The sequence below is a fragment of the Taudactylus pleione genome, unplaced genomic scaffold (genome assembly GCF_031769625.1).
Source record: "Taudactylus pleione unplaced genomic scaffold, aTauple2 ptg000206l, whole genome shotgun sequence".
NCBI lineage: Eukaryota > Metazoa > Chordata > Amphibia > Anura > Myobatrachidae > Taudactylus > Taudactylus pleione.
The window spans coordinates 5298022-5322578 of NW_028284608.1; the positions used below are offsets into that span (position 1 = coordinate 5298022).

General features: G+C 46.1%; 1 protein-coding gene across 4 annotated transcripts in view; it reads left to right on the forward strand.

Moving 5' to 3' along the window:
- The window catches only part of EML6 (EMAP like 6), a 204348-nt gene that overhangs the window by 36762 nt on the left and 143029 nt on the right, over positions 1 to 24557 (forward strand). For all 4 annotated transcript variants that reach the window (XM_088478002.1, XM_088478004.1, XM_088478005.1 and 1 more), the window contains exons 2-6: positions 16317 to 16476; positions 19088 to 19186; positions 21106 to 21174; positions 21756 to 21941; positions 22769 to 22904. In XM_088478002.1, coding sequence (XP_088334128.1) covers positions 16317 to 16476; positions 19088 to 19186; positions 21106 to 21174; positions 21756 to 21941; positions 22769 to 22904 — 650 coding nt within the window. The remainder of the gene's footprint in view (positions 1 to 16316; positions 16477 to 19087; positions 19187 to 21105; positions 21175 to 21755; positions 21942 to 22768; positions 22905 to 24557) is intronic.

Consider the following 24557-nt stretch of genomic DNA (forward strand, 5'->3'; position numbering starts at 1 on the left):
GCACGGTGCAACTTAGACGCATGCACAGTAGAAAAACATTGGCAGTGCATGCGACAGAAGACCTCAATATTAGGCCCAAAATCTTTCCTCCTCAGCAGTCTCTTGTGTGTTGACACTGTCATGAAAAGGGAAATATAACTGGGAAATAATATCAATGCCTACATAATACCATAGTTGATGTTAAACAGCAAAGGAAATCAAGCCTCGGACTGTCGGACATCAATGTTTGGGAGAGGGGGTTAAGTTTTTTTTTTTAAGATTTATTGATGTTCAATGTCGACCACTACTTTAAGGGCTGCACATTTAATGTATATTATGCAGACACACCTTGTGCATATACTGTATAGGCAATAATGGAGGTATCTGTAGTGTTCAGTCCACATGTGGAGCGGCAATGATTGTGACTTGTGCGGCCTTACTCAGCTCAAACTTGGGCTGCTCAAGAAAAAACAGTACTGAGGAGGGTGGGCAATAGGCTGTCTGTCAGAGTTCAGCCGGGGATCGGCCGTCCCTTACCGTCCCGCCGGCTTCCTCTGACTTCCCGGGCAGTCGGGCGGCTGGCGCGTGGTAGGAGCTAAGCATTCACCCTGTAGCTGTGGTGCCAGGCGACCCGGTGAGTGGGGATCGCTGTTTCCGTCATGGGCGCCGCCATGACACTTTCCCTATGTCAGTACTTCCTTCCCTGAGTGGCCCGGCTGGTCAGCTGACGCTGTGGGCCTATCAGCAGGCTTCCAGGGGTATATATCCGGCTCCTGTGCTCCAGGTAGTTGCCTGAACAATCATTGTCGCCGCTAGTGTAACTAGAGGAGTCTCGTTCCAGGTTCCCGTGCTTCCAGTATGTTTCTTCCAGAGCTTCTGAGCTATCTCACCACAGTGCCTTTACTATCAACAGCCTGTGTGCAAGTTTAATCTCCATCTCTCCACAGTGCCTTTACTATCAACAGTCTGTGTAAAAGCTAACCTCCATCTCTCCACAGTGCCTTTACTAAGCAACAGCCTGTGTAAGTTAACCCTCCATCTCACCACAGTGCTTTACCATCACAGCCTGTGTGCAAGTTAACCCTTCATCTCATCACAGTGCTTTTACCATCACAGCCTGTGTGCAAGTTAACCCTTCATCTCACCGCAGTGCTTTTACCATCACAGCCTGTTTGCAAGTTAACCCTTCATCTCACCTCAGTGCTTTTACCATCACACCCTGTGTGCAAGTTAACCCTTCATCTCATCGCAGAGCTTTTACCATAGCAGCCTGTTTGCAAGTTAACCCTTCATCTCATTGCAGTGCTTTCACCATCACAGCCTGTGTGCAGGTTAACCCTTCATCTCATTGCACCCTAGTGCATGATCTCCGGCCGGCAATCCGGTATATACTTCGTGGGATATCCAGCTGTTACCTCAGCCTACCAATAAATCTCCACACCTCTCTAGCCAGCACTTCAAGTGCCTTTCTCCAGCCAGGAGTTCTATCCCACTCCCCACGTGCCTATTCCAGGCATTACCCTTGGGCCACGGGTGTTTTGATTCTTTTTTCTCTGCAGGCCTTGGTCACCAAGTCAAAGGACCGAGACCTGCTTACAGGGAGCCGCACAAGCCCATATCCCGCTTGGAGGGGTCACTAGCGAACACCTCCTTGTGAGTTAGACTCCACACCATTGACTAGGTCTAGCCAACGACCAAGACTTGTGGATGCGGAGATCATACGTCCAGGCCCCTCGCCTTCGCCTCCTCCCACAGCCTCAGACCTCGGCTTTCAAAAACCCGCCTTCCAGCGTGACAGTTTGTTCAGGCCAAATGGAAGCCGCAGGTGCCCAAGGTACTGGGACTCTTCAAGAGTTAACAAGCCGTATGGATAACCAAAAGGCGGCACAGCGACATGTGGCTCAGTACCTGCAAGAATTGTCCGGACAGTTAATGACCATACAAAATACTCTGGCATCTATGTCCACGGCCTCGCCACCTGTCGTTCCTGCTGGTTCTCCAGGGTTACTTCAAGGGGCTACGCCACAGAAGTCTCGTCTCCACTTGGCCACCCCTGAAAGGTTTGACGGTACTCCCCAACGTTGTCGTGGTTTCATAAACCAATGTGGAATCCAGTTTGAGTGCCTCCCCCAGAATTTCCCTACCTCCCGGTCGAAGGTAGCCTATGTAATTTCATTACTGACTGGGGACTGGGGGGGTCATTCAGACCCGCTCGCGAGCAAAGGACGCTCGCAAGCGGGTCGATGTTGTGCGAATGCGCATGCGCACGACGGAGGGAGCTCCGTCGTGTGCATGCGCGAGACCCGGCGAGCGACGAGGAATACGTCGCTCGGGGGCTCGCACCAAAGGGGGCATGCTGTTGATGGTGAGTGACAGCATGCCCCCTTTGGTGGGCGTGCCGGGGGCATGGCTGCCAGACGGAGGCGTTCCCATGGGAACGCCTACCGTCTGAAGCCGGCCCCACTGACATCAGTAATGATGTCAGTGGGAGTGATTTTGGGTCTGATAGAGCCAAAATCACTCCTGGGCTTGCGGCAGCGAGACCCTACCGCAGGGTCTCGTCGCAAGCCCGATGGTCGCGATGGTCTTGACCATCGCGACCATCTTTTTGGCCGCTCGCATATGCTGTGGGTGGTCATCCACAGCTATGCGAGCGGCCAGGAGGCCGCTCCATTTTCAGGGAGCAGGGCACTGATTCATAGCGAGCGCTCTGGTCAGAGCGTTCGGCTCTGAATCAGGCCCTGGTTTTCCCCTCTTTGGGAACGGGCTGATCCGTTAGTTTCTAGATACAAAGACTTTGTGACAGCCTTCAAACAGATTTTTGATGAGCCCGGCAGATCGGTTTCTGCTTCCTCCGACTTACTCCGTGTCCGCCAAGGTACTTGCTCGGTGGGACAGTACGTGGTGCAGTTTCAGACCCTTGCATCGGAACTTAGATGGAACGAAGAAGCACTCAAAGCAGCCTTCCTCCATGGGTTGTCCGAAAGGATGAAAGACGAATTATCATCCAGGGATTTACCTACGTCTTTTTCTGAGACTATTTCCCTCTGCATAAGGATTGATTTGCGCAATAGGGAGCTGTGGGGTAATAGAGGACATGGGGATCACCCTCGAGATCGTCCGGCCTCAGGAAGTCAATCCTATTCCCCCACCTCCAGGGGTGAGGAACCTATGCAGATCAACAGAACCAGGCTAACCACGGCTGAACGCAATCGGCGCTTTCAAAATAAATTCTGTCTTTATTGCGCTGCCCCTGAGCACATCTTAAAGAATTGTCCCCTGCTGGCGGGAAATGCGAGACCCTAGTTGATGTCGGGAGCATTCAATTAGGGGTCATTTTTAAGCACTCCCAATTAACTGACAGTTTATTGCCTGTATCTCTTTCCCACCAGTTCAGGACAAGGGATGTTAAAGCCCTTATAGATTCCGGTGCTGCGGGAAATTTTATTTCCAAATCTTTAATCCAGTCCCTTGGTATTTCGGTGGTACCTTTACCTGACAAATTACTGCTCTCCGGTGTAGATGGTAAAACCGTGCTAGGTGAATCGATATCCTTGAAATCCCAGCCCGTGACCCTCAGGGTTAGTTGTCTGCACCAAGAGACCATTGAATTCCTCATACTTCCTAACTCTGCTTACGAGCTGGTTCTGGGTTTTCCGTGGTTAAGGAAGCATAGTCCTACTTTTGATTGGTCCAATATGCAAATTGTATCATTGGGACCAAACTGTTTCCATCGGTGCCTAACCCAAGTACTTCCTGTACGTACCCACTCTGTGCACCCCAGTACAGGTGCAAAGTTCCCCCCGACCGACAAGCCCAAAAATCCCTCTGTCTCCAGTCTACCACAAGCATATCAAGATTTTGCCGATGTCTTCTGCGAGCAGGCTGCTGATCAACTCCCTCCTCATCGGTCGTGGGATTGTGGAATAGAACTTCTCCCGGGGAAGATTCCCCCTCGGGGCCGGACCTATCCTTTGTCAGTTCCAGAAACAGCCGCCATGGCAACTTACATTAAGGAAAATCTAGCCAAAGGGTTCATACGGCCTTCCTCCTCACCTGCAGGGGCAGGGTTCTTTTTTGTGAGCAAGAAGGATGGAGGCCTCCGGCCCTGTATAGACTACCGTGGCTTCAACCAAATTACTGTAAAAAATCGGTATCCATTACCTTTAATTCCTGAGCTTTTCGACAAGGTTCGTGGAGCTAAATTGTTCTCTAAACTAGATCTTCGTGGGGCATACAATTTGATGTGAATCAAAGCTGGGGATGAGTGGAAGACCGCCTTCAATACCAGAGATGGTCATTTCGAATATCTGGTAATGCCTTTTGGACTCTGCAATGCGCCGGCTATATTCCAAGGCTATGTAAATGAAATCTTTCAGGACATTCTCTACAGCTTTGTCATCGTCTATTTAGATGATATTCTAATCTTTTCTAAGGATCTCCAAACATCGCCAACATGTTCGAGAAGTTCTAGTTCGCCTTCGAAAACACCACCTTTATGGAAAGTTATCCAAGTGTCTCTTTGAACAAACCACAGTTCCTTTCCTAGGACATATAATTTCTGGGGAAACCATTCAGATGGATCCAGAGAAACTGAAAGCGATCTCTGAATGGCCATTACCAAAATCTTTAAAAGCTACCCAACGTTTTTTGGGATTTTCAAACTATTATAGGCGGTTCATACCGAATTTTTCCACTCTGGTGTCTCCCATTACTAGTCTCACATGGAAGGGCGCTAACCCAGCCCAGTGGCCGGACTCAGCCATACAGGCCTTCCAGAGATTGAAAGAGGCATTCTCTACTGCCCCTATACTTTGCCAACCCCAACTGGATAAACCATTTTTTGTGGAAGTGGATGCCTCTTCGGTGGGTGTAGGGGCGGTATTATCCCAAATTTCCAGTGACGGGAAGAATCATCCATGTGGATACTTCTCTCGTAAATTTTCCTCTGCAGTGAAAAACTATACGATTGGAGATCAAGAACTCCTAGCTATGCGTCTGGCGTTAATGGAGTGGCGTCATCTTTTGGAGGGGGCCAAGTTTCCAGTTACCATTATTACGGACCATAAAAACTTAATTTACCTTCAGACGGCTCATCACTTAAACGCCAGGCAGGCCCGCTGGTCCTTGTTTTTCTCAAGGTTTAACATTAAGCTTCAATTTTGCCCCGGTAATTTGAACAAAAAAGCGGATGCTCTCTCCCGGTCTTTTCTACTCGACACACGGGAAGAAGATCATCTGAGATCTCGCCCAATCCTGGATCCTATGGTCTTCGCTTCAACTCAAATATTGACTCCGCCTCCGGGGAAAATTTTTGTGACTCCCGAATTACGGAAAAAGTTGTTAACCTGGGCTCATAGTTCTCTATTTGCTGGGTATTCTGGTATTTTCAAAACATACAAGTTTCTTCGGCATTCTTATTGGTGGCCCTCGATGAGAAAAGATGTTCAAGAATTTATTTTTTCATGTGTAAAATGCTCACAGCATAAAGTTTCTCGCAAAAAAAGTGCAGGTCTTCTACGCCCGTTACCCGTTCCTACTATTCCTTGGACCCATATATCCATGGATTTTATCTCTGAGCTTCCACGCTCCAAAGGACATAACACCATGTGGGTAGTGGTGGATCGTTTTTCAAAAATGGCGCATTTTATACCATTAGTAGGTCTGCCATCTGCTCCCCATTTGGCCAAGTTTTTTGTTAAAGAGATTTTTAGATTACATGGTCTTCCAAGAGAGATTGTTTCCGACCGTGGAGTCCAATTCATAGCCAAGTTTTGGAGAGCCTTATGCAGCGCTTGTGGAACCAAATTAAAATTTTCATCAGCTTACCACCCACAAACTAACGGGCAAACCGAGAGGGTTAATCAGGAACTGGAGAGCTTTATAAGACTTTTTGTTTCCTCTTCACAGGATGATTGGGTGGACTTACTACCTTGGGCCGAGTTTTCACATAACTTTAAGTACCACACTTCCTCCAATTCCACACCTTTTTATACTGTTTTTGGTAAACATCCCCGGATTCCAGATTTCCAACTTTTACCTTCGGTGGAGGTCCCTGCAGTTACTGACGTTGTAGAATCTTTTTCAACCATTTGGAAGAAGATCCATGCCTTGTTGAAACAATCATCCAAGAATTATAAAAGATTTGCTGACAGACGACGGGTCGCGGTTCCTCTGCTGAGAGTTGGAGATAAAGTCTGGGTATCTACTAGAAACATCCAGTATGAAGCTGGCCCCACGCTTCATTGGTCCGTACCGCATTCACAAAGTGATCAACCCTGTTGTGTATAAATTGGAACTCCCACCTCAATTGAAGATATCTAATACCTTTCATATTTCTTTATTGCGACCTTTGGTGTTAAATCGGTTCCAAACCACCTCTCCTAAATTACCTCAAGTACAAACTTCTCAAGGTACAGAATTCGAAGTTGGGAAGATTCTGGATTCTCGGTTTAGATCCAACATTCTCCAATACCTCATTGATTGGAAGGGTTATGGTCCTGAGGAGAGGGCCTGGATCAGAGCCACAGATGTTCATGCACCTCAATTAATTCGAGCCTTCCACATCAAATTTCCTGGCAAGCCTGGTGGGTGTCCGGTGTCCAGCCTGAAAGGGGGGGGTACTGTCAGAGTTCAGCCGGGGATCGGCCGTCCCTTACCGTCCCGCCGGCTTCCTCTGACTTCCCGGGCAGTTGGGCGGCTGGCGCGGCGACGTGGGAGGAGCTGAGCATTCACCCTGTAGCTGTGGTGTCAGGCGACCCGGTGAGTGGGGATCGCAGTTTCCGTCATGGGCGCCGCCATGACACTTTCCCTTTGTCAGTACTTCCTTCCCTGAGTGGCCCGGCTGGTCAGCTGACGCTGTGGGCCTATCAGCAGGCTTCCAGGGGTATTTATCCGGCTCCTGTGCTCCAGGTAGTTGCCTGAACAATCATTGTCGCCGCTAGTGTAACTAGAGGAGTCTCGTTCCATGTTCCCGTGCTTCCAGTATGTTTCTTCCAGAGCTTCTGAGCTATCTCACCACAGTGCCTTTACTATCAACAGCCTGTGTGCAAGTTTAATCTCCATCTCTCCACAGTGCCTTTATTATCAACAGCCTGTGTGAAAGCTAACCTCCATCTCTCCACAGTGCCTTTACTAAGCAACAGCCTGTGTGCAAGTTCAACCTCCATCTCTCCACAGTGCCTTTACTAATCAACAGCCTGTGTGCAAGTTAACCCTCCATCTCACCACAGTGCTTTACCATCACAGCCTGTGTGCAAGTTAACCGTTCATCTCATCACAGTGCTTTTACCATCACAGCCTGTGTGCAAGTTAACCCTTCATCTCACCGCAGTGCTTTTACCATCACAGCCTGTTTGCAAGTTAACCCTTCATCTCACCTCAGTGCTTTTACCATCACAGCCTGTGTGCAAGTTAACCCTTCATCTCATCGCATATACTTCGTGGGATATCCAGCTGTTACCTCAGCCTACCAATAAATCTCCACACCTCTCTAGCCAGCACCTCAAGTGCCTTTCTCCAGCCAGGAGTTCTATCCCACTCCCCACGTGCCTATTCCAGGCATTACCCTTGGGCGACGGGTGTTTTGATTCTCTTTTCCCTGCAGGCCTTGGTCACCAAGTCAAAGGACCGCGACCTGCTTACAGGGAGCCGCACAAGCCCATATCCCGCTTGGAGGGGTCACTGGCGAACACCTCCTTGTGAGTTAGACTCCGCACCATTGACTAGGTCTAGCCAACGACCAAGACTTGTGGATGCGGAGATCATACGTCCAGGCCCCTCGCCTTCGCCTCCTCCCACAGCCTCAGACCTCGGCTTTCAAAGACCCGTCTTCCAGCGTGACACTGTCCCATTAGTGTATAGGTGTATGCCCAAGTTACATTTTTTATAAGTGCCTCTGGGAATCACCAAGCTGCAGTTTGCATCTAAATGCTACTTGCTTACTCTCCTGGAATGTTAGGGAGACTCTCTCGTGCTCTCTGGACAGTAGTCCAACCTAATGGATCCCCCAGTCTAGGTGCTTTATTACGCTAATACTGTGGTGAAATGCAAAATCATGGCCCTGACCACACTGTCCATGGGGAAGCGATGATGAAATTAAGAGGAGGGTTATCAGGAGATGAGTCGTTTGCAGGTGTGGGTGCTGGTAGAGAATATTAAATGGTGAGGGAGGGAGTTCCAGAGCAGTGGGGCAGCACAGGATAAATCTTAGCAGGATTTGACAGAAATTAGGTTGGAAGTGTAGGAGGGAGTAGAGAGATTGTGGCCTTTATACATGATGAGTTACAACTGTATTCTGAAATAGATGGGGAGACAGTGAAGCATTCAGACACAGAGTGGTGGTAGAGGCCAATGAGATGGATGGCTGCATTAAAGATAGGTTGAAGGAGGAAAGGCTAGATAGGAAAGATCAGATAGGGGGAGGTGATATTAGTCCAGGTGGGAAATGACAAGTGCATAGATGGGAGTTTTGATGGTGTCCTTCCAGTTTGAGTGCCTCCCCCAGAATTTCCCTACCTCCCGGTCGAAGGTAGCCTATGTAATTTCATTACTGACTGGGGACTGGGGGGGTCATTCAGACCCGCTCGCGAGCAAAGGACGCTCGCAAGCGGGCCGATGTTGTGCGAATGCGCATGCGCACGACGGAGGGAGCTCCGTCGTGCGCATGCGCGAGACCCGGCGAGCGACGAGGAATACGTCGCTCGGGGGCTCGCACCAAAGGGGGCGTGCTGTCGATGGTGAGTGACAGCATGCCCCCTTTGGTGGGCGTGCTGGGGGCATGGCTGCCAGACGGAGGCGTTCCCATGGGAACGCCTACCGTCTGAAGCCGGCCCCACTGACATCAGTAATGATGTCAGTGGGAGTGATTTTGGGTCTGATAGAGCCAAAATCACTCCTGGGCTTGCGGCAGCGAGACCCTACCGCAGGGTCTCGTCGCAAGCCCGATGGTCGCGATGGTCTTGACCATCGCGACCATCTTTTTGGCCGCTCGCATATGCTGTGGGTGGTCACCCACAGCTATGCGAGCGGCCAGGAGGCCGCTCCATTTTCAGGGAGCAGGGCACTGATTCATAGCGAGCGCTCTGGTCAGAGCGTTCGGCTCTGAATCAGGCCCTGGTTTTCCCCTCTTTGGGAACGGGCTGATCCGTTAGTTTCTAGATACAAAGACTTTGTGACAGCCTTCAAACAGATTTTTGATGAGCCCGGCAGATCGGTTTCTGCTTCCTCCGACTTACTCCGTGTCCGCCAAGGTACTTGCTCGGTGGGACAGTACGTGGTGCAGTTTCAGACCCTTGCATCGGAACTTAGATGGAACGAAGAAGCACTCAAAGCAGCCTTCCTCCATGGGTTGTCCGAAAGGATGAAAGACGAATTATCATCCAGGGATTTACCTACGTCTTTTTCTGAGACTATTTCCCTCTGCATAAGGATTGATTTGCGCAATAGGGAGCTGTGGGGTAATAGAGGACATGGGGATCACCCTCGAGATCGTCCGGCCTCAGGAAGTCAATCCTATTCCCCCACCTCCAGGGGTGAGGAACCTATGCAGATCAACAGAACCAGGCTAACCACGGCTGAACGCAATCGGCGCTTTCAAAATAAATTCTGTCTTTATTGCGCTGCCCCTGAGCACATCTTAAAGAATTGTCCCCTGCTGGCGGGAAATGCGAGACCCTAGTTGATGTCGGGAGCATTCAATTAGGGGTCATTTTTAAGCACTCCCAATTAACTGACAGTTTATTGCCTGTATCTCTTTCCCACCAGTTCAGGACAAGGGATGTTAAAGCCCTTATAGATTCCGGTGCTGCGGGAAATTTTATTTCCAAATCTTTAATCCAGTCCCTTGGTATTTCGGTGGTACCTTTACCTGACAAATTACTGCTCTCCGGTGTAGATGGTAAAACCGTGCTAGGTGAATCGATATCCTTGAAATCCCAGCCCGTGACCCTCAGGGTTAGTTGTCTGCACCAAGAGACCATTGAATTCCTCATACTTCCTAACTCTGCTTACGAGCTGGTTCTGGGTTTTCCGTGGTTAAGGAAGCATAGTCCTACTTTTGATTGGTCCAATATGCAAATTGTATCATGGGGACCAAACTGTTTCCATCGGTGCCTAACCCAAGTACTTCCTGTACGTACCCACTCTGTGCACCCCAGTACAGGTGCAAAGTTCCCCCCGACCGACAAGCCCAAAAATCCCTCTGTCTCCAGTCTACCACAAGCATATCAAGATTTTGCCGATGTCTTCTGCGAGCAGGCTGCTGATCAACTCCCTCCTCATCGGTCGTGGGATTGTGGAATAGAACTTCTCCCGGGGAAGATTCCCCCTCGGGGCCGGACCTATCCTTTGTCAGTTCCAGAAACAGCCGCCATGGCAACTTACATTAAGGAAAATCTAGCCAAAGGGTTCATACGGCCTTCCTCCTCACCTGCAGGGGCAGGGTTCTTTTTTGTGAGCAAGAAGGATGGAGGCCTCCGGCCCTGTATAGACTACCGTGGCTTCAACCAAATTACTGTAAAAAATCGGTATCCATTACCTTTAATTCCTGAGCTTTTCGACAAGGTTCGTGGAGCTAAATTGTTCTCTAAACTAGATCTTCGTGGGGCATACAATTTGATGTGAATCAAAGCTGGGGATGAGTGGAAGACCGCCTTCAATACCAGAGATGGTCATTTCGAATATCTGGTAATGCCTTTTGGACTCTGCAATGCGCCGGCTATATTCCAAGGCTATGTAAATGAAATCTTTCAGGACATTCTCTACAGCTTTGTCATCGTCTATTTAGATGATATTCTAATCTTTTCTAAGGATCTCCAAACATCGCCAACATGTTCGAGAAGTTCTAGTTCGCCTTCGAAAACACCACCTTTATGGAAAGTTATCCAAGTGTCTCTTTGAACAAACCACAGTTCCTTTCCTAGGACATATAATTTCTGGGGAAACCATTCAGATGGATCCAGAGAAACTGAAAGCGATCTCTGAATGGCCATTACCAAAATCTTTAAAAGCTACCCAACGTTTTTTGGGATTTTCAAACTATTATAGGCGGTTCATACCGAATTTTTCCACTCTGGTGTCTCCCATTACTAGTCTCACATGGAAGGGCGCTAACCCAGCCCAGTGGCCGGACTCAGCCATACAGGCCTTCCAGAGATTGAAAGAGGCATTCTCTACTGCCCCTATACTTTGCCAACCCCAACTGGATAAACCATTTTTTGTGGAAGTGGATGCCTCTTCGGTGGGTGTAGGGGCGGTATTATCCCAAATTTCCAGTGACGGGAAGAATCATCCATGTGGATACTTCTCTCGTAAATTTTCCTCTGCAGTGAAAAACTATACGATTGGAGATCAAGAACTCCTAGCTATGCGTCTGGCGTTAATGGAGTGGCGTCATCTTTTGGAGGGGGCCAAGTTTCCAGTTACCATTATTACGGACCATAAAAACTTAATTTACCTTCAGACGGCTCATCACTTAAACGCCAGGCAGGCCCGCTGGTCCTTGTTTTTCTCAAGGTTTAACATTAAGCTTCAATTTTGCCCCGGTAATTTGAACAAAAAAGCGGATGCTCTCTCCCGGTCTTTTCTACTCGACACACGGGAAGAAGATCATCTGAGATCTCGCCCAATCCTGGATCCTATGGTCTTCGCTTCAACTCAAATATTGACTCCGCCTCCGGGGAAAATTTTTGTGACTCCCGAATTACGGAAAAAGTTGTTAACCTGGGCTCATAGTTCTCTATTTGCTGGGTATTCTGGTATTTTCAAAACATACAAGTTTCTTCGGCATTCTTATTGGTGGCCCTCGATGAGAAAAGATGTTCAAGAATTTATTTTTTCATGTGTAAAATGCTCACAGCATAAAGTTTCTCGCAAAAAAAGTGCAGGTCTTCTACGCCCGTTACCCGTTCCTACTATTCCTTGGACCCATATATCCATGGATTTTATCTCTGAGCTTCCACGCTCCAAAGGACATAACACCATGTGGGTAGTGGTGGATCGTTTTTCAAAAATGGCGCATTTTATACCATTAGTAGGTCTGCCATCTGCTCCCCATTTGGCCAAATTTTTTGTTAAAGAGATTTTTAGATTACATGGTCTTCCAAGAGAGATTGTTTCCGACCGTGGAGTCCAATTCATAGCCAAGTTTTGGAGAGCCTTATGCAGCGCTTGTGGAACCAAATTAAAATTTTCATCAGCTTACCACCCACAAACTAACGGGCAAACCGAGAGGGTTAATCAGGAACTGGAGAGCTTTATAAGACTTTTTGTGTCCTCTTCACAGGATGATTGGGTGGACTTACTACCTTGGGCCGAGTTTTCACATAACTTTAAGTACCACACTTCCTCCAATTCCACACCTTTTTATACTGTTTTTGGTAAACATCCCCGGATTCCAGATTTCCAACTTTTACCTTCGGTGGAGGTCCCTGCAGTTACTGACGTTGTAGAATCTTTTTCAACCATTTGGAAGAAGATCCATGCCTTGTTGAAACAATCATCCAAGAATTATAAAAGATTTGCTGACAGACGACGGGTCGCGGTTCCTCTGCTGAGAGTTGGAGATAAAGTCTGGGTATCTACTAGAAACATCCAGTATGAAGCTGGCCCCACGCTTCATTGGTCCGTACCGCATTCACAAAGTGATCAACCCTGTTGTGTATAAATTGGAACTCCCACCTCAATTGAAGATATCTAATACCTTTCATATTTCTTTATTGCGACCTTTGGTGTTAAATCGGTTCCAAACCACCTCTCCTAAATTACCTCAAGTACAAACTTCTCAAGGTACAGAATTCGAAGTTGGGAAGATTCTGGATTCTCGGTTTAGATCCAACATTCTCCAATACCTCATTGATTGGAAGGGTTATGGTCCTGAGGAGAGGGCCTGGATCAGAGCCACAGATGTTCATGCACCTCAATTAATTCGAGCCTTCCACATCAAATTTCCTGGCAAGCCTGGTGGGTGTCCGGTGTCCAGCCTGAAAGGGGGGGGTACTGTCAGAGTTCAGCCGGGGATCGGCCGTCCCTTACCGTCCCGCCGGCTTCCTCTGACTTCCCGGGCAGTTGGGCGGCTGGCGCGGCGACGTGGGAGGAGCTGAGCATTCACCCTGTAGCTGTGGTGTCAGGCGACCCGGTGAGTGGGGATCGCAGTTTCCGTCATGGGCGCCGCCATGACACTTTCCCTTTGTCAGTACTTCCTTCCCTGAGTGGCCCGGCTGGTCAGCTGACGCTGTGGGCCTATCAGCAGGCTTCCAGGGTATTTATCCGGCTCCTGTGCTCCAGGTAGTTGCCTGAACAATCATTGTCGCCGCTAGTGTAACTAGAGGAGTCTCGTTCCATGTTCCCGTGCTTCCAGTATGTTTCTTCCAGAGCTTCTGAGCTATCTCACCACAGTGCCTTTACTATCAACAGCCTGTGTGCAAGTTTAATCTCCATCTCTCCACAGTGCCTTTATTATCAACAGCCTGTGTGAAAGCTAACCTCCATCTCTCCACAGTGCCTTTACTAAGCAACAGCCTGTGTGCAAGTTCAACCTCCATCTCTCCACAGTGCCTTTACTAATCAACAGCCTGTGTGCAAGTTAACCCTCCATCTCACCACAGTGCTTTACCATCACAGCCTGTGTGCAAGTTAACCGTTCATCTCATCACAGTGCTTTTACCATCACAGCCTGTGTGCAAGTTAACCCTTCATCTCACCGCAGTGCTTTTACCATCACAGCCTGTTTGCAAGTTAACCCTTCATCTCACCTCAGTGCTTTTACCATCACAGCCTGTGTGCAAGTTAACCCTTCATCTCATCGCATATACTTCGTGGGATATCCAGCTGTTACCTCAGCCTACCAATAAATCTCCACACCTCTCTAGCCAGCACCTCAAGTGCCTTTCTCCAGCCAGGAGTTCTATCCCACTCCCCACGTGCCTATTCCAGGCATTACCCTTGGGCGACGGGTGTTTTGATTCTCTTTTCCCTGCAGGCCTTGGTCACCAAGTCAAAGGACCGCGACCTGCTTACAGGGAGCCGCACAAGCCCATATCCCGCTTGGAGGGGTCACTGGCGAACACCTCCTTGTGAGTTAGACTCCGCACCATTGACTAGGTCTAGCCAACGACCAAGACTTGTGGATGCGGAGATCATACGTCCAGGCCCCTCGCCTTCGCCTCCTCCCACAGCCTCAGACCTCGGCTTTCAAAGACCCGTCTTCCAGCGTGACACTGTCCCATTAGTGTATAGGTGTATGCCCAAGTTACATTTTTTATAAGTGCCTCTGGGAATCACCAAGCTGCAGTTTGCATCTAAATGCTACTTGCTTACTCTCCTGGAATGTTAGGGAGACTCTCTCGTGCTCTCTGGACAGTAGTCCAGCCTAATGGATCCCCCAGTCTAGGTGCTTTATTACGCTAATACTGTGGTGAAATGCAAAATCATGGCCCTGACCACACTGTCCATGGGGAAGCGATGATGAAATTAAGAGGAGGGTTATCAGGAGATGAGTCGTTTGCAGGTGTGGGTGCTGGTAGAGAATATTAAATGGTGTGGGAGGGAGTTCCAGAGCAGTGGGGCAGCACAGGATAAATCTTAGCAGGATTTGACAGAAATTAGGTTGGAAGTGTAGGAGGGAGTAGAGAGATTGTGGCCTTTATACATGATGAGTTACAACTGTATTCTGAAATAGATGGGGAGACAGTGAAGCATTCAGACACAGAGTGGTGGTAGAGGCCAATGAGATGGATGGCTGCATTAAAGATAGGTTGAAGGAGGAAAGGCTAGATAGGAAAGATCAGATAGGGGGAGGTGATATTAGTCCAGGTGGGAAATGACAAGTGCATAGATGGGAGTTTTGATGGTGTCCTTCCATGTTGAAGAAGGGTCTGGTTCTAGAGGTACTGTATTGCAAAGGTGGAAAGCAGCATGATTGTGAGGAATGAATGAGAGTGAGGAGCCGAGGATGACTCCCAGGAAGTGGATTTGGGGGACAGAGGAGATGAAGGTACTGTCAACAATCAGAAAAGAGAAGGTAAGTGGATCCTGGATGGGGGGAAAACAGTGCATTCAGTATTGATGATGTTGAGGTTGAGAAAGCGCTGGGACATCCAGGAGGAGATGACAGAGAGACAGAGACATGAGAGCAGACTGAAGCTGAGAGTTCAGTGGAGGAGAGGTACATTTGGGTGTCATTAGTGTAGAGTTGGTATTGGAGGATAAAGTAGCTGATGACCTCTCCTACTGAGGAAGAGTAAAGGGACAAGAGGGGCTAAGACCAGACCCTTGGGGGACACCCACAGGCAGAGGGGGTGGGGGGGAGGTAGAATCAAAGGAAGAGTTCTCTCCACCCCTTGGATCACATTTGAATATCTAATCCCGAAAAATGTCAGCTTCGCTCAACACAATATGCAGTATTTGACCTGACCCCAGAGACACTGACTGCCTCATGGTCTATGTGCTTCTTAGGTAGCTTAGGTAGCTTTCCATCTTGTGATACTAAATGACCATTACTAGTAGTCTAGCTGGAGACTGCCTTAATCGGCCTTTGTATTTATGTGCCTGTTATAAAGTAAATAAATTGCAATCTCCATTGGGGCAAGGACTGCTGTTTCTGGAGTTCTGTGAGTGTAAGCTGTTGCCTCTATGTTCCCATTATTACAGAGTAATAATATTTTATTTATTTTACTCCTCTATGCCAACATTTCCCTTCAGTTATGGGGCACATACATCAACAATCACAAAAAGAGATTCACAGATTCTGTGTTTTTTTTCCTCCGATTCTCCAATTCTCCAATCCACCAATGTGCGGTCACATTGCCGACATTTCTCAGTGATTTGCCAATCATGGAAGTGCCCGTTTTACTAGTAAAATACTAGTAATGGCCTTCAGATCGGCTGATTGTTACATACACTGTTACCATACACTGTTACCATACACTAGCAATCTACAGTACAGCCCCAATTGTTTGGTGAAGTTTAACATGTTATACAATATGATTCCCTGATGACATATTGATCGGAATTGGCAATCAGAGAACCCCATACATTGCGATCTATTTACACAATCATCTGCAAAATGCAACATTGCCCAGAATGATCTCTGATTTATAGGCACCATTACTTAAATGGAAAGACCTTGGTAAAGTTTCTTTTACATGACAACATATGGTCATAGTCCTTGTTTTTGCCCCCATGTTGGGAGAATTTACCTATCTGAAAGTTTTCTTCAGGAAACAACCATTCATACTACTGGTGTGATATCTGACTTTTCCCTGTACAAATTGCTGCAATTGTGTTTTTTTTTTAATTCAATTAGATTTTTTCCCATGGTGTTGTTCTTCTCCTTGCAGCCTTGCTTTACATCCAGATAGAACACTTGTCGCCACAGGACAGGTGGGAAAAGATCCTTACATCTGTATATGGGACTCCTACACAGTGCAGACGGTCTCCATCCTGAAAGATGTACACACTCACGGAGTTGCAGGCTTGGCGTTTGATTCAGAGGGACAGGTCTGTATTTTAAATAGTCTCCTAAATCTAGAAACTTCACCGTAATTGTACATTCCAAGACGTGAAAACTGTATATATATATGTGATGTTGGAATTTTCTCTGTTTCTCTCAATTTAGCAAAAAGTTTCCACCAGCGAAATTTCTGATGCTGTATTTTGCGCCTCTTACTTCTATGGGGACGGCGACCTGAGTCTATTTAACAAGCTAAAACTAAACAAGAATTTCATAACTGTCAAACTCTCACTCTCAGACTAACCCGTTAGGAAGCGTAACAGGGCGTAAGCTAAAAACACAAAGTTATAATAACTAGTAGACCTAAAAGATGGGAAAGATTACACGGGACGAATATGTGCATAAATAAATAAAGTAGACTTTGTGCATCTATATTAACTTGAATACTTATTTATCACTATAACTCAGGGGTTCTCAAACTCGGTTCTCAGAACTATAAAAAGTTAATGTTTTCCCGGTCACCTGTGGATCTTTAAATGTAATAATACACCTGAGCACCTGCTGGGTGGTCTGGAAAATGTGACCTGTTTGGGGTTCTGAGTTTGAGAACCACGGCTATATCTTATTCACACTATTTAACAGTTTAGTCCTTGTTGAGGAGACTCCTATAGTTACAGTTAAGACATGGGAACCATCCTATAGCATAGCCTATTCCGGTAAAGAACATATTGGATTTATTGTACACATATACAGGAAAATCATCATCAGTCACAGAGAAAGTTAGTAGGCTTTTACTGAGCCACACACCATGCTCATTTGCCTGTAATGTATCACCATTACGGATAAATCATTTAAACAATCGAATAAAAGGTTTCTACTTTTCACTGGTCCTTTGTCAGTATTCTGAGTAAGAAATTGGGTCTCTCCAGCAGTGACGTACTAATGCCATATAGACCATTAAATTCACCCTATATTATTTTTAGATTCCAAATAAGATGAAACCGTTATGGAAACATTTTTTGGTACTTGTGTACTTTACAGACTCATTGCAGAGAGAACCCAAGTGTCCTACACTCATTATTATTAGTATCAATCATGGTAATGTCTAAATCCCCTTCACGGAGAGGACCCTGATGTCATCAGCCAGTGTCCAGCATCATTCTCTACCATCCAAGTGCACAGGAAGGGGGAAAAGAACCTTGTGGCGAGCGTAGTGAGCCACCGAGCCCGAAGTGTGACGAGCGCAGCAAGCCCGCGAGGGGACAACTTTCTACTTTAGGTGGGGACAACCCGCGAGGGGGACAACTTTCTACTTTAGGTGGGGACAACCCGCGAGGGGACAACTTTCTTCTTTAGGTGGGGACAACCCGAAAGGGGACAACTTTATACTTTAGGTTGGGACAACACGCGAGGGGACAACTTTCTTCTTTAGGTGGGGACAACTTTCGGTACTTGTGTACGTAAAGTACACAAGTACCATTTAAAAAATTCATTGGGTTCTCTCTGCAATGAGTCCGTACACAAGTGCCCTTTTTTTAACTACTGTGCCTGTTAATTTTGGTTTAGAAGTTTAAATTGATTTGAAAAAATAACATTATGAATTTAACATTTTGTGTGCAAAATACAAAAGTGTCTCTTAAAACCAGATTACATTGAATCTATGCAGCATGTGAGCATTGTATTGCAGCTTTATTATCTAGTGTCTGCGATAATATGCCAATGTATCAGCCTTCTCCTGGTGGAGTGTGAATGTGCAAGCAGACGCCCACTTTCTGCGTCTCCGCGCACTGTAACAGCGCCAGTGATTCTTTAGACGCCACCATCGCATTCCTCATTGACACTTACGCCAGCCTCATGGCAGGTGCAGTTTCTGCGTCTGAACACGGCCTGTATGGCTGCAGCTGTGCGTTTGGGAACGCAGCCGCTATCACTGACACGCCTGCGACACTCCCATACACACCCATGAGACTGACTTTTTATGTGTTCCCTTCAGGCCGCTTCCCACCAGGGGCGTATCTATAATGGGTGCACAAGGGGGGCCCGCACCGCACACCCTGCACCCATATTATCTAAAACTTACCTCTTCGAGGTCGGGTCTCTCAGCGCTGCTCGCGTCGGGCATTTTCTGGCGTTTTGCACATGTGCTGTGAGGAAATCGCCGGGAAAATGGCGGCCGCGCCATTTCCCTGGCGATCAGTGCATGCGCAGTGGACTCTGATTCTGCAGTGGCCGGCCAGCCGCGTCAGTCAGCTGCCCGCCACCGAGGTGAGAGGAGGGGGCCCATGACAGGGGATGTACACTGGACCCCTCCTCTCTAAAGAAGCCCCTGCTTCCCACTCACTACCGAGAAACACCCATCACTTTGCCGCCCCATTTCTGATACCGTCTGTCCTGATCGGATCAGCATCTTTGTGGTAACGCAAACGCCGTAGTGGTTTGCTGAATGTTTCACGTATGCGCAGTTGCAAACAATCGCTGAACTACGTGAACATCGGCATTGGGTGCAGATTGCGCTCGTCTATGAATCAGGACCTACTGTGTGTGTGAGCGTAGTAGGTAATTATTATTTTGCGATTGTTCTTGTTTATATGTCTATAGCCGACCTTTACTGTATGTGTTACCCAAGTCACGCTGATATCTTCTGTCCTCTCTCCATAGCGTCTGGCTTCTGTGGGACTGGATGCCAAAAACACTGTTTGCATTTGGGATTGGCAGAAAGGCAAAGTTATGGCAACAGCTACCGGTCACTCCGACAGGGTACTTATACTGCTTGTGCTGTAATATGTGTGTTTACATGTCTGTGAGTTACTACGGCAACCCTAATAATGCTCATAGTGAGTGTTCAGTTGAAAGACCGATAAGAATTGTACACACAGGCATCATTATGAGTCATTTAACAGACTATCTATTTAATGTGCTTTAACACGGAATCCCTCAAAAATTGGATGTAATATAGACCTCCGTATGTTGCTTAAAGGTTAACACTGTGTAAAATGGCTTATTTAAGTACATTGTACACTATACTACAGGGAAGCTATGAGAATGTGTTAATAAATTAGCTTTTTTTAGTAGCATTTTTCAAATATGAGCCCATCTTTATAATGGAGCGCTCACTTACCACCAGGCAATTAATATTACAAGTAAGGGATCTCTTATACGGAGTGCTTGGGACTTACGCAGATAAAACGGTTTTCCTCATTTTGAGCACCATGTCTAAAATCTGATACAAATAAATAATAAACTAAAAATACAGTGAAGCACAGTGCATGTGTCCCCTGCTGTCTATATGAATGAGGTTTAGACAAGAACTTACAAGACAGTTTATCAGCACTTCCAGCGTGTCTAGGCGTCTAAACGGCATTTTAGGGGTGTGCATAATTAGCGAAGTAGTGTCATTGTACACGTCACTTGGTTGTATTTCAGCCTGCAGTGATCGCAGTGCTTACGGCGGGGTAGGGTCTACCTCAAGAGCTGCGTGCAGCTCCGATGGGTCTCGATGTTATGATTAATCATACACTTCCTGGAGATGACGTGTGCTAAGTAAGAAAGGTGGGCGGCTTTATACTCTAGCGTGCGTTCGCTCTGCCGTCGCTCTCTAAGACATAGAGGGCATCCTTACACCAGACAGTGCGATCGCGGCATTTGCATACCCGGCCCCTTTTAGCTGAGTGAGAGCGCAGCTTAGCGTCCGGTGCTGAACGAGCTCCACAACTCCCAGTCACACGTTATATGAGAGAACATTTTTAATCACATTTCCACCAATGTAATAAAAACATGAAACACAAAATGATTACAGGTAGTGAGGACACTCCTGGTGTCCCCTTACTCCCATGATTATTTTAAGACACGTATGAGGCAGAAAACATTCCTTATTTTTGGAGAAGAAAGTTTAATATGAAAGAGTGGCCTTCAGCAGTCCGGATTTATAGTTTACTTATTAACATACATATCACCATACGCGTCTCCGGTTGGATCCAGAAATCTGCAAATAAGATTGCGCAAAATATTTTTAAGGGGGCAGTTCCGAAATCCACATCTTACTAATGTTTATTGTGTGAGAGACAGTCAAATAGGGATATTAGTGTAAATACAAATGAATTCATGCCTTGGGATTTTGCAGAGCATTTATGTTCTTTAATTACAAAAAAAACTGTGGGCGGGATGTATCACGTATCGCATTTTGAATGCAATGTATCCCACCACTGATTGCATACATAGCGGTGCTTATTAATGCCGTATGTATAAAGATTTATGATTAAACCCACAAAGGACAGCTTTTTCGATAAGACTTGTCCTTTGCAGTGTGAGGACTTCCAGGTTTATGACCTGGGAGTCCTTCTGCGCATGTGCGAGCCGCGAAGGGCACTGTGGAATGGATCCTATTGGATCCCTCTTGTGGAAGTCTCCGGTAAGAAGCTCATAGACCTGTATGAGGCAATGCCATCTATAGATGGCCTATGGGGAACAAGCTCTACAAAGTTTTGCTTTCTGTAGATTGATGCATATAGGGTTTGACCGCATTCCTGAGGATAGTGCATCCCGCCCACAGACTGACAGTTATATAGGACGGCCCCCAACATCATAAAGGAAATATATCTGTTCAAATTTACTGCCAAAACAAAACCCCTTGTGTGTTTATGAAGCCACTTAAACATAAACATTTCATTTCCTAACAGATATTCGATATTTCCTGGGATCCATATCAGCCCAATAGACTGGTTAGCTGTGGTGTCAAACATATAAAGGTAAGCTATTACAGAGGTTATTCTATTGTCGCTTTCTTTTTTCTAAAATAACTATTATAATACGCATACTCTTTTAGGGGTCTATTTACTAAGCAGTGTTAGGAGACAGAGTGAAAAGTGATAAGGTGCCAGCCAATCAGCTCCCAACTGTCATTTTTCAAACACAGCCTGTGAGATGACAGTTGGGAGCTGACTGGCTGGCACCTTATCACTTTCTTATCACTTTTCACTCTGCCTCCTAACACTGCTTAGTAAATAGACCCCTTAATGCTTAAGCTTGATATGCTTTTTGTAATTTGAATACATTAATATAGTTAATGGTAATAGTTTCTGCTGTTGCATAATGTTGTTAAAGTTATTTCATGAATTATTTAACGTTGTATTGATGAAGGTATTGCAGGCATTAGTGTTGCAGCTTCTCCAGCCCATGGAATTACTTTTAGTGGCAAATTTATAAAAATCTGTTCTGATTGGTATTTTATATTCTGAATACGTGAGCACATGTATCAGTAATGTATAAAGAACTATAAGAGATGTTATATTATACATAGAATGAACAGTGAATTGTTTTGTTTCCGCAGTTCTGGACATTGTGTGGTAATGCTCTCACGGCTAAGAGAGGAGTATTTGGTAAAACTGGAGATTTGCAGACAATCCTGTGCTTGGCGTGTACAAGAGATGACATCACTTACTCAGGGGCATTAAACGGAGACATCTACGTGTGGAAAGGCCTAACCCTAGTCCGTACCATTCAAGGAGCTCACAGTGTAAGAATACAATGATAATAGACACTAAATAAACAAATCAATTAAATCAACATGTAAATCAACTTTAGCAATCTATGTTACTTGGCAGATATTCTGCTTTAGACCAAGGATGGGCAATAATTTCAGGTGGGGAGCCAATGAACAAGTAGTAGTTAATGAACGGGAGTCGTACACAAAATATGCGTTGACTACAGAAGACTATGGGGCTTCTTAATGCAGAGTTCCCCTGAGAGGATCCCTCTCCGACTCCCAGCGGCTTTCACATGTGAAGACTGACGGACGCACATGTGCAGTAGGATTCCTGGGTCAAAAACCAGGAAGTTCACTCAACGCAAAGGACTTTTATCGGAAGAGCTGTCCTTTACAGTTTTAATCGCATTTATTCATGCATACAGCGTTAATAAACGCCGCTATCCATGAGATAAGTGGCGGGATGTATCACATGCAATATATGCAGCATGACACATCCCAAACTATGTTTATTATTGCAAGATTAGATGCTAAATTGTATTTATAGTTAAAGGGGCTCTCCCAATTTGGATAGCTATTGCTTTTTAACCATGTGTCATCCCAGTGACCCATTCAATTCTGAACTATGACGAGCAGGACCCTTTTCCTTGATATCATTTCTTAAGTCATACAGGAATTTTTTTTCTGTGGCATGAAAAATATTTCCACATTTCAAAAATGTCATTCTCCATTGCTGGTAAAAGGAGGTTCTCAATATGCATTACTGTACGTAGCTAAATTTATTGTACGGAGCTGCAATCTGAGTAAGCAGCTTTGGTGATGGCTCACTGTACTTCCTTCCTTTTTGTTCCTCCAAGGCTGGAATATTTAGCATGTACGCCTGCGAAGAAGGTTTTTCTACTGGTGGAAGAGATGGATGCATTCGTCTATGGGATAATGATTTCAAACCAATCACTAAAATCGACCTCCGAGATAGTGAGCAAGGGTATAAAGGTAAATTATATTTAAATCAGGCAGTTTGTTCCTATTAGAACTCGCACAAAGAAATCAGTTATAAATTAGCATAGTCTCTTTAATCACATGAGACAAAATTGATCATAAGCCTGGAGGATACTGGTCAGCTGGTTACAATATTTTCAGAGTAGTCATCTTATCTGCCTGATTTATGAATAGAGATAAGGCACGGCATTATGGGACTTTCATGCCTTCAGAGAACCCTGCGGCTGGTCATCTACTGTCATGAGGAAGATGGCAGTGATCGCCAGTGACATGCGGTGATAACCATCACTTACATTTGTGGTGTGCTCAGTGGTACGCCTTACATTGATCCCCTAGTGTTGGTAATTACAGCAGATAGCGGCCAAAAGATGCCGCAGTGCCAATGCCATTCCTGGCCACAGGTGCAGTTAGTTATAGGGCCTAAGTGACTGTGGGCCTGATTCAGCACGGACCTCCTGGCTGCGTTCGCACGCACCCGCTAGCTGCGAAAATATACTAATGAATACAATGGAACGGCAACCTCAGCACTATACCAAGACGCCCATCACTGTATAAAGCCGCCCACTTCCCATGACACGCATCCGCAAGTCAGCAAAAACATCGGTAACATCGGGACCATTCGCACAGTTGTGGTTGACCTGACACTACCTGACAAACTGCTAAACTTCCTGTCGCCATCTAGACCTCAGCCAGCGTATACCATCGCAGGGACTTAATTATGCACGCCCTTGTAATGGCGTTTAAACGCACAGGCACGCCTGCGTTCTGACGAACACCTACCTCTCTTCCCCCCCCCAAACGGTCACTTCATGTAAATCACTATGAGACGGGACAGCGTGTTCTACAGTGAGATAAATCTTACAACCACACTATTTTTAGATGTTAATCACATTACCCAAAATAAATTACTCTATCTACAAGATTAAAAAATAAACATATATGAGGAAAATACGCACTACTGAAAAAAACACATAAAAAAATAAAGAAAAACATTAAAAATACCAGACTGTCAATATGCCGAGGAATCAATATCTGGTATTGGTCCTGTAAATGCATTAAATGAGGGTTTCTAAATATATATAGGTGTAAAATATTCACTAGATCAAGTATAGAACTGGAGATTACCATTCCTTTTCATAACACGTCATCTCCCAGATTCTCACCAGAACCTTTTAGCTGGAATAGGTTTGCAATGGATAGTTCAATCCTTACTGGTAGCAAATACAGGAGAGGGCATACAAATACTTTAATGAAGCAACCACCTGCCAGATGTAAGTCCACTTTGAATAAAAGATAATTGCAGGTTTGGGTACATTGCAGGTACTTAGCGATCTCCAGTACTGGGATGAAGTTCTATCTCCTAGTCAGCAAACTTCGGGTTTCTCCTCACAGCATGAAACCAAAGTCTGCCTCAGCAATCCGGATCACTGAACCAACGCATTTCGGAATACACAGAAAGTTTTTTTTTAAAGGACATAAAAAAACCCCTCACAAACCACAAAAACAGCCATTATAATGAACAAATAATCCATCCTCCAGTGTGCAAGTCCGGCCTTGCAATTAGCAGTCATGTTACCATCTGTTCGGCGATAAAGCAGGTGGCTGGTTGAAAAAAATAAACTGACTAAATTGCATTTAGTATCTAGT